The sequence below is a fragment of the Arabidopsis lyrata genome, assembly GCF_000004255.2.
Source record: "Arabidopsis lyrata subsp. lyrata unplaced genomic scaffold ARALYscaffold_3, whole genome shotgun sequence".
Classification (NCBI taxonomy): Eukaryota; Viridiplantae; Streptophyta; class Magnoliopsida; order Brassicales; family Brassicaceae; genus Arabidopsis; species Arabidopsis lyrata.
The window spans coordinates 7,487,416-7,500,235 of NW_003302553.1; the positions used below are offsets into that span (position 1 = coordinate 7,487,416).

The 12,820-nt window shown below is 34.1% G+C and overlaps 3 protein-coding genes across 3 annotated transcripts; 2 read left to right on the forward strand and 1 right to left on the reverse strand.

Annotated features, from left to right (window-relative positions):
• Positions 1–64: 64 nt before the first annotated feature.
• Positions 65–1,649, reverse strand: LOC9319132 (RNA polymerase II C-terminal domain phosphatase-like 4). The gene has a single exon (XM_002885170.2). The coding sequence runs from the start codon at positions 1,499–1,501 to the stop codon at positions 611–613; it is 891 nt and encodes a 296-aa protein (XP_002885216.1). The 5' UTR covers positions 1,502–1,649; the 3' UTR covers positions 65–610.
• Positions 1,650–3,428: 1,779 nt separating this feature from the next.
• Positions 3,429–4,847, forward strand: LOC9321283 (putative F-box protein At3g17560). Its single transcript, XM_021033500.1, is given in 2 exon segments — positions 3,429–3,783; positions 3,785–4,847. Coding segments are annotated over 2 exon segments (1,212 nt in total). The 5' UTR covers positions 3,429–3,496; the 3' UTR covers positions 4,710–4,847.
• Positions 4,848–6,325: 1,478 nt separating this feature from the next.
• On the forward strand, positions 6,326–9,138 carry LOC9319133 (putative F-box/kelch-repeat protein At3g17570). The gene has a single exon (XM_002883021.2). The coding sequence runs from the start codon at positions 6,390–6,392 to the stop codon at positions 7,545–7,547; it is 1,158 nt and encodes a 385-aa protein (XP_002883067.1). The 5' UTR covers positions 6,326–6,389; the 3' UTR covers positions 7,548–9,138.
• Positions 9,139–12,820: the final 3,682 nt, after the last annotated feature.

The window sequence follows — 12,820 nt, forward strand, 5'->3', positions numbered from 1 at the left end:
CATAAGTAACACAGACCAACGATACATTGAAGACTAATGGTACTTATATCATATGTAAAATAAAGGTGATGCTTTATTACATTGCTTTTCTTACAGTGACCTCAACATCTAAATAAGAGCAGCATTCTGTGAAATCCAAATAAAAAACAGAAATTCTCTTAAATCTCCGATGGAACACTGTGATTTGGGCATAAGTTTAGACAGGACGCTTATAGAGTGTATAATATTGCATTGACCATATATTAGAGAAACTAAACATCAATACATGAACCTTCATAAATCATACCCTGTTTCTTGCAGAAAACAAAAAAATGAAGTTTCTACATAATGAATCCCATTAGAAAAGACAGAAGCAGAAACAACTGGATCTTCTTTGGCAACTTTGAAGTCTATTTCTTGCAGCAGCAAACTCATGTCCTATGAGTCTTAACTCTTCCTCGACTCTGAAGAATCCACATTGGCCAGTCCACCTCTCTTCTCCTCCGAGTAATACTTTTACTCTCGTTGGCCATTGACTCTGAAATAGTTGAACTTGCTAATCTCCACTAAGTTACACTTGTGATGGTACCAAACATCACGTGTATCATCCACAATGACCACTCCACGCACATCAGGCGTCTTTTGTGAGAAGTTTGAAATCTATTTCTTGTAGCATAAACCTCACGTCTTGTGACTCTAACTCTTCCTTGACTCTGAAGAATCCATAGTGAACTTCCTTAAGTAATTTCAGAACATTGGCCAATCCACCACTGTTTTTACTCTCGTCTCTCTTCTCCTCCGTGTAAGACTTTGACTCTTCTGGGCCATTGACTCTGAAATAGTGGTACTCGTTAATCTCTACTAGGTTACTCTTGTGATGGGTCCAAACATCACGCGTATCATCCACAATGACCACTCCACGCTCATCAGCCAAAACCAAATCAAGTGTCTTCACATAAGGACTCTCGTCTCTTGTTATCACTCGATCCCCAAAATAAATTCTCTTGGGATCAATCAGCTTCAACAATGATTCGGCGTATACTCTAGTACCCATTGTATAAACATACATTGTGAACATTTCGTTGGCTTCCTTCAAAAACTCGTGAACAAAAGGGCGTAGCTTTGTCAAGTAATCGATGTCCAACTTCCACAGATCTTCCCTTGTAGTTGAACACGCTTCTTCGATTAGATACCTCTCTGTTTCTGAGAGAATTGAAACCCTAATAGAGTGGAGAAGCGTGTGGTCCAAGTCAAGGACAAGGTGAAGCTTCTTCTCATTGAGACAATAGAATTCCGTTGTAAAGCGCTTCGTGAACGCTGCTGCTTCGTGGCTTAGCTGCAAACCTTGGACGAGATAATCGAATGCTCGGCCTTGGCGTTTATTTACCGTTGATTTACAGGCGATGCAGACTCCGTAACGAACATACCAGTGACCGCAGCTACTACCAGATGACGACAGTGACGATGACGACTCGTTGATCGCCGGTTCGACTTCCATAGAAATATTTTCAACTGCAAACATGATTTCTCTGATTGATGTAGTCCTGCCCTGAGTAAACACTTTGATTTGAAATTTACTTAGCACTGATCAGATATTTTGAGAGCAGCAAACCTCAGTAATCGAGCAGAACAAAACCCTAATTTGACAAGAAACTGCAGGAGAGAATCTATCTATATCTGATAAGTCACGAGTCAATTCACAAAAAACTGCCACATTCTCCTTTTGACACTTGTCATAAGTCTCATTTTTTCACCTTTCAGGATTGTAACAGAAAAAACCTTATTATTAAATTTAAAAAAAAAACTTATTAAATTAAAAAAAAAATTACGACAAAAAAAAAATTCAACTGCTCGCTTTTTTCCACGATCTATATTCCCCACTTTATCACTTTTCCTCTTCAACAATTGGAAAAAAACATTATTTCTTCCGCCTCTTACTTTGCCTCCCCTCTTCCCATCATTTCCTTCTTGGATTCCAATTCATCTATAGGGTATGATGGTGTTACATGATTTACTTTTAGGGTTCATCATCAATCACATGTCTCTTCCTCTATGCAAGTTTTCGGATTTTTCAAGTTTATAAATTTCGTTATAGTTCAATTATCTTCTCTCTAGTGATTTGATGTTATTGTGTCTGCAAATTTTAGACTTTTGGCATTACTGTGTTAACCCACTGATCCACATGGTCTATTCTCTTATCCAAATTTCATAAGTTTCTCTGCTCATAAAATTTTCTCTATTTAACAAAAACAACTTTTTATTTGCAGGTTCATATTCCAAATTCCAATCTCCAATTATGCCGCTCAATATTACACATATCTCTCAAATAACTCTAGTAATTAATCTTTGGAAAAATCAAGGTGATAAGAGCAAACACAACGGTACAAGTTTGTGTCGGGTGTGTGTATTTTTTAATTGTGAAATATTGGAAAAGTTGTGTAAGAAGCGGAACTCGGGTGCAAAGTTGCATTCGGATGCAACACTTTCTCTCTCTCTCTCTCTTTCTTTATTTCTCTCTCTCTTTTCTCTTTTGCTTTAAATTATAATACTAAAAAAACACTTACACTCACACAAACACATTTGCCACTGCTGATGGTCTAAGTGTTTGTCTTTGGGGATTTCCACAAAAACATAAACCAGAGAAATTCACAGGAATGAATTTTCTTCTTGTGGATGATAAGGTACAATTTTGTGGGTCTTTCTAAAGTCTCATTAAAATCTGTGATTTCATGATCTATGTTAAGATTTACTTAGAAAAAGGATAAGTGATGAGACTGATATAGAGCTCTGTTGTGTTATTACATTATAGTTCTTACCATCTCTAAAGTTTGGTATTTAGGCCGTGCAAAGCAAGGGCCATTACACTAGTATGATATATAAGGTTGTTTTAGATTAGATTAAAAACCACATTACCTTTTTTTAATCTAATTAATTCTATTTTATTCCATAAATAATACATTAACAACAATAAAATCGTAATTTTTAATCTAAAATTCCAAGTTGAGATAAAATTTTAGATTTCTGATTTATCAATCTACACAATGATATCTAAACATGTGTAAGTTTAATCAGATTATGACACGTTTTAACAATATCAAATTTTAATTATAAGTCATAAAAGGTAAACTACAAAACAAATCTACTTATTTTAGCTAGGCAACTAACCATAGAATAAAAAGGAAAAATTTACAATAGTCTTAAATTAAGAAAAGAAGAAGAAAAAAAGTAAAGTGTGTATATGCAGAAATTATACTTTCTGAAATTAAAAAAAAAATACAAGATTAATTATTTATTTGAACAAAAAAAAGGCATAATTATTTATTGCTATGTAATCTTTTGGTATTGGTAAGAAAATCTTATCTGTCATGTTTTAAAAGATTTTTAATTGTGTTTTACAAATTTCACCTATGAAACCAATGAAATCCGTCTTCTGGTGGGAAAACAAAAAAGAGTGGGCTTGCATGAAGGTTAAAACCCTAACTAAGATCTACCTTACTGTCGCTGTCTCCTATGTAAGATGAGGTCAGAAATCGTAAGAGAAACAAAGTTAATCTTCGATCTTCCACAAGATGTGATAGAGGAGATTTTTTCTAAGGTTCCGGTGACATCTCTAAGAAGATTACGATCTACTTGCAAAAGATTGTACGCTTTACTCAAAGATCAAGGATTCATCAAAAAACATTTTGCTAAATCAGCAAGGCAGTACCATGCTCTTATGCTAATGAATTTTAGGGTTTATTCAGTGAGCTCCAATCTCCATGGAATTAACATGGACGTCGCTCCCTTGTTTGAAGGGGAGTTTAGCTTCAGAAGCCATTATATCTCAAGCATTTCACTGTGATGGTTTATTGCTATGCACCACCAAGGAAAACCGATTAGTGGTTTGGAACCCGTTTTCGGGGCAAACCAGATGGTTGCAACTGCAAAATCGTGGTAGGATAGATGAGGCCTATGTTCTCGGATACGACAACAGGGACGTGTGCCATAGCTACAAAATCTTGAGTTTTCCGGATTTATACGAACAAGAATTGGAAACTATCAAGAATGCATGGAAGGATCTTGATGTCACTCCCGAAGGCGACTTAGAATTGAAAATCAATGATTCTAGCTCTAATTCATGGAGGAGAAATCTTGGTGTCACTCCCCTAGGCGACTTAGAATTGAAACTATATGATTTTAGCTCTAATTCATGGAAGCATCTTGATGTCATCACTCCCGAAGGTTGCTTAAAATCTTATGGCGTGTCATTGAAGGGAAATGCTTATTGGGTGTACGTGTCTAATCGAAGAGGAGTTAACGACTACTCTATACTTAGTTTTGATTTTTCAACAGAGAGATTTCAACATTTGTGTGTTCCCTTTCATCAGGAAGCAGATTGTTTTGATACCATGGCTCTCTCGGTTTTTAGAGAAGAACATCTTTCGTTGTTATATCAGAGTAGCGAGACACTAAAGGTGGAAATATGGATGACCAAAGAGATTGATACAACATTTGTGTCATGGAGAAAGTTCTTAATAGTGGATTTAGAACCTCATCTCCCTATGTTTTCGTGTCGAATGAGTTTCTTCATCTACGAGGAGAAGAAAGTTGCCGTGTGTTGTGACAGAGATAACAAGGTATACATTATTGGAGAAGATGAATACAAAGTATCTTCCGGTTTTTATTTTGTAGATTTTGAAGGCATAACATGTTGCCTAACTGTCTTTGGTTATGTACCAAGATTGGTTTAAATCAGGGCAATGTAATTTCTTTTGTTTCGTTTGTCATAATTCGGCTCTGAGATCAGCTTTTCATTTTATCTTTTGGTATCTCACCCGTGGTTTATAAGGATCATTGAGTTTCAATTGAAATCAGAGATAAGTTATATGCTTCTTTTTTTTCATTTGAAGCAAAGGTGATTAAGACACCTAAATGTACTTACTGTCTTTGCCTTTTTAATTTGTATCCATGTTATAATAGTAAGAATTTTTATAACATGGAAACGTAAACGAAAACAAACAATCGGAGCCTATATCATGGTTCAACTTGCCCAAAATTCGATTCTGAATAGTTTTACTCATTTGTTGTGTGTTCAGTAATGTGAACATGTAGATATGACATGAGATAATGATGGCATCTTTTGGGTCTAAAATTAAACCGAGATTGAGAGGTCATCTTCTTTACTCAAATGTTGTTTAGTTGTTGAGCACATCTAAAATATGTTTTAGAAAAAATAAAATAATAACTTAACATACTTGTTAAGATAATCTTTTTTGTAAAATTTCAAATACAAAACATATTTTCACATAAATCTTACTGCTTTGGTCAAAGATAAGTCTATGAAACGGATGAAAGTTTCTCCGCAATTTTAAAACTTTTGTTGACATATGAAAATTTTAGGATCTATATGATTATATGTAGTAGGATACGTATATCCATCAAAACATTGAAGATTAAGAAACATAGTCAGGTTGGGAAAGCATAAGTCGATAAAAGCAAAAAAATCAAGTACAGTTTTTTTTACAAATACGAAAACTTGAGAATATTGAAAACTCGAATGCAACGAATTTTTTTTTGTTAAACCGGTAAAAATAATTTCGGTCCAACCGACGCGGTTGACCGAAACCAGCGGAACTACTTGCCTATCAAAATTATATCACGTAATGAAGATACGTATCAGCCAATCTCCCTCAACCTTCGACCTAAATATATATCTTCATTGCTTTGTTTCTCCGGTGAAGACACTGATCCCCACTTTTTCTCCGCCTGATCCTTACTCTTGTTCGTTTGTGTAAGCTCTTCTTCTATCTAACTGTTCCTATTTTTCTGTTTTTGATTCCTTATTCTGTGGTTGTTCTAAATTTCATGTTTTCTAGGGTTTAACTGATCTCCAATGCTTGGATTAGATAATTATCGGTTAGATTGGTTTCGTAGTTTGTTCAATTTTGCGACTATTTTGACTTCCTCCACAGTTGTGATAATGAGTTTTTAATCGTTGTTTCTCTGCTTGGGTGCTTCATGGAAATTGAGAAAAAGAAGTGGTGGAAAATGAGCTCAAGGAGCGAGACGTTGGACTTTGGAACAATGAAACCTAAAGTATTTCTTAGCTTCTTTATTGAACTAGGCATAATGCTTCTGGGTATTCTATTCATGTAATCTTGCTTTGCTGAGATTTTAGTTGGATCAATATCATCATCATAGAGATTAGTGTTCTTCCTTGTCATTTACTAAGTTATGAGTTGTTGAGAATTATATTCTAGCAGCTCTTTATCTCTGTTCATCTCATGTTTTCTTCCTTAATCTTGCATGAGCTGTCCTTAAATTCTTCTATAAGCTAGAAGTTTACCTAAAGCCCTTATTAATTAATATCTAACATATTGTTGCTTACTTTCTATGTAAAATCAGGTCAGAAACCACAAGACAAACAAACAATGGTGTTTACAAATCTTCCACGAGATTTAGAATCGGAAATACTCTCAAGAGTTCCTGCCAGATCTCTACAAAAGTTGAAACCTACTTGCAAACGGTGGTACACTTTATTCAAAGATCCGGAATTCCTCAAGAAGCACGTGGGTAGAGCGGAAAGGGAGGTGCTCTCACTGATAGGTTTCAGGGTTTATTCAGTTAGTGTCAATCTCTCTGGAATCCACAGCAGCGTTGATCCACCCATTGAAATGACAGGCATGTTTAACAGTCTCAAGGATTCTGCAAATGTCAAAATATTGGAAATCTGTGAGTGCAACGGTTTATTATTGTGCACCACCAATGACAGTAGACTTGTGGTTTGGAACCCTTATACTGGTGAAACCAGGTGGATCCCATACAAATCCAGCACACGTTTTGCAATGTACCATAAGTTTGTTTTAGGATACGACAACAGCAAATCTTGCTATGGCTACAAAATCTTGAGGTGTTACCACTTCTACATTGACTTTGGTTTTGAGTATGAAATCTATGATTTTAACTCTGATTCATGGAGGCGTTTTTATGACAACTCTCCTAATTGTTCCTTTATATCTAAGGGCGTGACATTGAAGGGAAATATTTACTGGTTTGCTTCAGATACTAAAGGCCGCCAATTCATACTCAGGTTTGATTTCACAACAGAGAAATTTGGACGTCTCTCTCTTCCTTATCAGAGTGGTGGTTATGTTGATGATGTTGTGGAGACTGGGGTTTTATCGGCTGTTAGAGAAGAGAAACTTGCGTTGTTATATGAGAGGTTTGATGAGCTTACTGATACATCAGTGATGAAGATATGGGTGACCAATACTAAAATCGATGAGGCCAAAGACTTGTCGTGGAGCGACTTCTTGGTAGTGGATTCCTGTAAATTTATGGTACCAAGGATGACGAATGTGATGAGTTTCTTGGTGGACGAGGAGAAAAAAATGGTTGTGTTTTGTGATACAGACAGTGATCAAAACATGACCAGATTTTACATTGTCGGAGAGGATATACACAAAGAAGTTTATAATGCTATTACAGAGGGATCGTTTTCCTATTGGCCACGTCTCGTCAGTTATGCACCAAGTCTGGTTCAAATTCAGCAAGGTAAAGTGAATCCTGGAGGCAAAAGAAAAAGGTGATTAGTCAATTTAACTAGATCACTAGGGTTGTCCCTGTTTGGTTAATAAACCGAGTAGCTGAACTTCCTTTGTTTATCTCTTGAATCCTCTTTTGCTTTTGAAACTAGGTTTTGGTGATCTTACTCAAAAATCCTTTGTTTATGTGTGGTTTAGTCACTTTCACATCATAAGATCAATCCTGCTATGGTTTTTTTTCATAAATATGTGTGTGTATGTAAATACCAAAGCTGAAGAGACAAACGCAAAAGAGTATAGAGAGATATAATTAGGTTGGTGAAAATATCATCACAATGTAAAACCTTAATTAGCTGGTAACTAATTAACTACAACAGAAACATTCTACATTATATATAAATATTTTACGGATGTAATCTTGTACTCGAATCGAGAAATTTAACTGCGCTGACGCATTAGGAATCCCCAACACCTCCATAAATATTTTCTTTTGCAAATTAGTTTCCATTTATTAAAATTTAACAAGAATTAGAAAATATAAACCTCATAGGAATTGGAAAGACTTGTTCAAGCTAGCGGAAGATTCTTGCTCATATATATTAGTCATCGCAAATAAGTGTATTGTTAACGACATAACCTTAAGTTTTGGGCAAGCGTGAAAGGCTAAAACCCTCATTGTCTATGGAATCCTTGTACTTGTCAAACCAGGTGGATTAACCCTAGAATGCGTTACGAGATTGTATATGTATGTTCTAGGATACGAAAGCAATAAATTGTGCCATAACTACAAAATTTTGAGGCAGTTACATAATTATTACTCGGAAATCTATAAGTTTAGCTCTGATTCATGGAGGCTTCTTGATTCATGGAATGCTCATTGGGGCATATTATCTCGTGGCGGCGTGTCTTTCAAGGGAAATACTTAATTACTGGCTTGCTTTATCTGAAAATTCCACCACAAAAGGCAATGACGTTTTACTACTAAGTTTTGACTTTACAACAGAAAGATATCAACGTCCGAGTCTTCCGTTTCAGAATCATCCCGGTGATACTATAGCTCTATCAGTTGTTAGAGAAGAACAGCTTTCGGTGTTACATTGGAGCTTTGATACACTAGAGATGGAGATATGGGTGAGTACTAAGATCGAGACCACAGCTGTGTGGTGGAGCAGCTTCTTAAAACTTGGTATATACAACATTCCGTATTGTCTTTGGTCTTTACGTAAGTTTCTTCATCAAAGATGAGAAGATAGTACTTGCTGTTTTTTGTGATGACGACTTGAATGTCACCAAAAACATAGTATACATTATTGGAAAACAAGAGTTTGAGTTCAGACAAATATCTCTTGGAGGAGCGGCAGACTTCTTATGCTACTCAACTATGTTCAATTATGTTCCTATAGTTTGGTTCAGGAAGGTGTTGTAACATCTGGTCGCAGAAGAAAAAGAAGATAAGACAAATTATTTTCCTTACTGTATTTCCTGTTTTTCCAATTCTTTTTTATTTATTTAAACATTTTACACTCTTTGAACAGGTGGATGAAATATTTCACTTGAAAAGGGATGTTATTATGTTCTAAGTATAGTATAGTTATTAATTTTACATAAGTTGTTTTTCTTTTGTTTATACGTTAAGTAACATGCCTTTTACCAAAAAATAAACGTCCCGTAACAAGAAGGAAGCACGGAATCTTCGTCGGAGGTCCGTTTCCCGCTTCGGAATCTTAGTCGGAATCGGAAGCTCTTGGAAGCTTTCGGAATCTCGCTTCCATCGCGTTTCCAAAAATTCCACTTTGGAAGCTCGTTGGAAGCTTACGATTCCGGTTTGGAAGCTTGCGCTTCCATTTTATAAATTCAATTTTACAAATAAAACATGAAATTATTATCTTTATACAAACAAACTCAAACTAAAAATTTTGCATACTAATCTTTGTATTTTATTTTTAACAAAATCATGTTTAGAAAATAGCAATGACATGAATCTAATATGTGAGAGATATTATAAATGATTAATTAATTTAGATTAATTTCGAGAGACTTGAGTTTGATAATATTTTTACCTATAATATACATAATTTGAAACGATTTTGTTTGATGTTATTTAAAAAAAGAATGAATATAGTGTTATAATTTTTTTCTTGAATTATTTGATTTTGTTTGTTGTAAAAATTGGTTTAATTTTTAAATTTAGTTTTTAAAAGGGAGACTCACAAAAATGCCCCTTTTTCAATACCCTTTTTCAAAAATGCCCCCTTGGCTGTACATTTTTAAAAATACCCTTTTTTATGTACAAAATGACTAAATTACCCTTCATTTAATAAAAGATATCACAAATATATAAGGAAATATAACAAAATTAGGTCCACAAAATACAAAATATTTTTTGGCGGGAAAAGTGATCCCGCAATTTTTCCCGCCAAAACACTTGTAAAAACTTGTAAAACCTTTAAAATACCTTGTAAAATTTTTTCCCGCCAAAAAATTTTCCCGCCAAAAAAAGTTTTTTGCGGGAAAAGTGATTCCGCAAATTTTTGGCGTTAAATTTTTGGTAGGAAAAATTTACAAGGTATTTTAAAGGTTTTTTACAGGGTATTTATAAGGTTTTACAATGTATTTTAAAAGGTTTTACAACGTATTTATAAGATATTATAAGATTTTACAAGCTATTTTATAAGGTTTTACAAGTTATAAGGTTTTACAAGTTTTTTATAAGGTTTTACAAGTTATAAATACCTTATAAAACCTTATAAGTACCTTGTAAAACCTTTTAAAATACATTGTAAAACCTTACAAAACACTTGTAAATACTCCGTAAAACCTTTAAAATACCTTGTAAATTTTTCCCGCCAAAAAGTTTCCCGTCAAAAAAATTTCGCCAAAAAATTGCGTAATCACTTTTCCCGCAAAAAAAGTTTTTTGGCGGGAAAATTTTTTACGGGAAAATTTTACAAGGTATTTTAAAGGTTTTTACAAGTGTTTTGGCGGGAAAATTGCGGGATCACTTTTCCTGCCAAAAAATATTTTGTATTTTGTGGACCTAATTTTGTTCCAAATAAGGGTAAAATGGTCATTAAAAATTAAAAGAGGGCAAACTTAAAAATGGACTCTCAAAGGGGGCATTTTTGAAAAGAGGTATTGAAAAAGGGGCATTTTTAACAATTTCTCTTTTTAAAATTTATTTATTAGATTTGTGGGGTTAATATAACTTGTAATATGATATAATGTTTAATATTTAGTTATATATATATACATATATATATATATATATTCTTTATATATACTATACGCTTCCATCGCGTACCGCTTCCGTAAAATTTTCTAAAATATCGCTTCAGCGCTTCTAAACGATTCCGCTTCCGCGTACCCGCTCCCGTTTCCATGCAACATAGGCTACAAGTGATCCCATGATTTAGCTTAGAATTTTTGTTAGTGTTGTGTCGTCAATGTGGTACCATCCGGTTATAAATCCATATTGCATATGGTCGACAACAACAAAAATGACAAAATATATCATTGAAAGTTACATTTGTAGAATGATCAATAATATTGGTTAAATTGCAAATCCATCATTTGCAATTTTGCATAAGCAAATATAAAAAGACAAAAGCTTAATATTGAAGAATATAGTTTGGTAGAATAGACATAGGAATGATTATTTTAGGACTAAATATATGATGCAGACTATCATACTTTAACTACTATAATTTATTTATACTTGTAAAGTAATTAAACTATATGATTGAATCCTCCATTCCACATACATGCAAAGGATATGAGAATTTATTCTCGTCTCAAAAGAAGTTCTTCACTTTTACAGCCATGCATCCATCGGTCGGTCTCCGATGCATTTTCTTTAAAGAATAATGTTATTTTAAACCTCGTATAGATCATATTATATGTTAGATATACGAATGTGTACAGTGTACGTACGTGCTAATTAAGAGCATATTATATACACGAGAGGTTGTATTTGTATACCACCATTTCGTAGCTACTTCCTATATTCTCTCTTTCTACCTTCCTATAAATATGTGCACTTAGATGTATGCTTATGTTCGAAGAGTGGTTGTATGTATAAGATAAATCGAGATGGGTAAGAGCAAGAAAACGTCAACATTTTCAGTGATAAGAGCTTTGTTACCGTGCTGTTCGAACAGTGGAGATAATTGGAGCGACGAAGGAGTGATCATAAGGTCAAGAATCATGACCAGTGATGAAGATGGTCGGCTTTGGATCGCTGAGCCAGGGGTCGATAGAAGAGCCACTTCTTTTATCGCAAGGTTCTACGAGAACCGAGTTTCTGATCCTAACTACAAAACCCTCTCTCCTTGAATTGTTTTCCATGCTCTTCTTGTCTTTTTGTTTTGTTTTGTTTTCCGTCGCTCTTCATGTTTTTTTTTTTTATCTTGTGTAAGTTCATGGTAAAAATAATAACTTAACTACACACCCTGTGTTTGTTAGAATTATGTTTTAGTTTCTCTTTGTTGATATATATGAGATTTAGAAGGCTTTGACTTCCACCGTCTTTAAAATGAAAAATTATATTCTAGTTATTTTCACTTACATATTTTCATTTTTAGAGTTACTTGATTTTTACTTTAAATTTCATCATATATCATTACATTTATCATTACTTCAAATTTATCTAAAGTTCCTTATATGATGACAAAGAGAGAGAGGTTGTTATACACACAAAATGAGAGAAATTGTAACCAAAACATAAAACTCTCCTACCCTATGTACAATTTTTTGTTTCATTTTCGAGTTTGTTTACCCTTCCAATTTCATAAAAGAGAAAACAACCACATTTCTTAAGGAAAAAAAATGAAAAAGAAGAAGATGCTAGAAGCCTAGAACTGTTTTTAAATTAAGTAGAAATCCATAGGCCTGGCTAAATCTGTAAATAGTTGTAAAGCCCATGGGCTTTATTTTGCCGGTTTGAAAACCTTTATTAGTTTATTATCCCTTATTTATTTGTCGGCGTAACAAGTACGATGGCCTACTTTACCTCAAGTCTTCAAGTACAGTAAGAATCACCAACAACCATAGAATATATTATTACAAAAAAAAAACTCAGGAATATATACCTTTATTGTTTTGCAAAAAACGCGAAAATAAAGTCATTAGTCAAAGCTTAGTTAAATCTTTTTAAAAACTGAAAAAACAAACGTTACAGAAATATATTATTTCAAAGGAAAAAATGGAAAGTGTGAAGGAGAGAAAAAGGGGAAAGAGGAAGTCAGAGTTGGGGAGCCACCGGAAAAATTCGTACAAAGTCACCTAATTTACGGACCGACCAAACCGCCACTCTGTTTTCA

Excerpts from the sequence above, each read along its gene's own strand:
- LOC9319132 (XM_002885170.2), bottom strand. The coding sequence starts at position 1,501 with ATGTTTGCAGTTGAAAATATTTCTATGGAAGTCGAACCGGCGATCAAC.
- LOC9319133 (XM_002883021.2), top strand. The coding sequence starts at position 6,390 with ATGGTGTTTACAAATCTTCCACGAGATTTAGAATCGGAAATACTCTCA.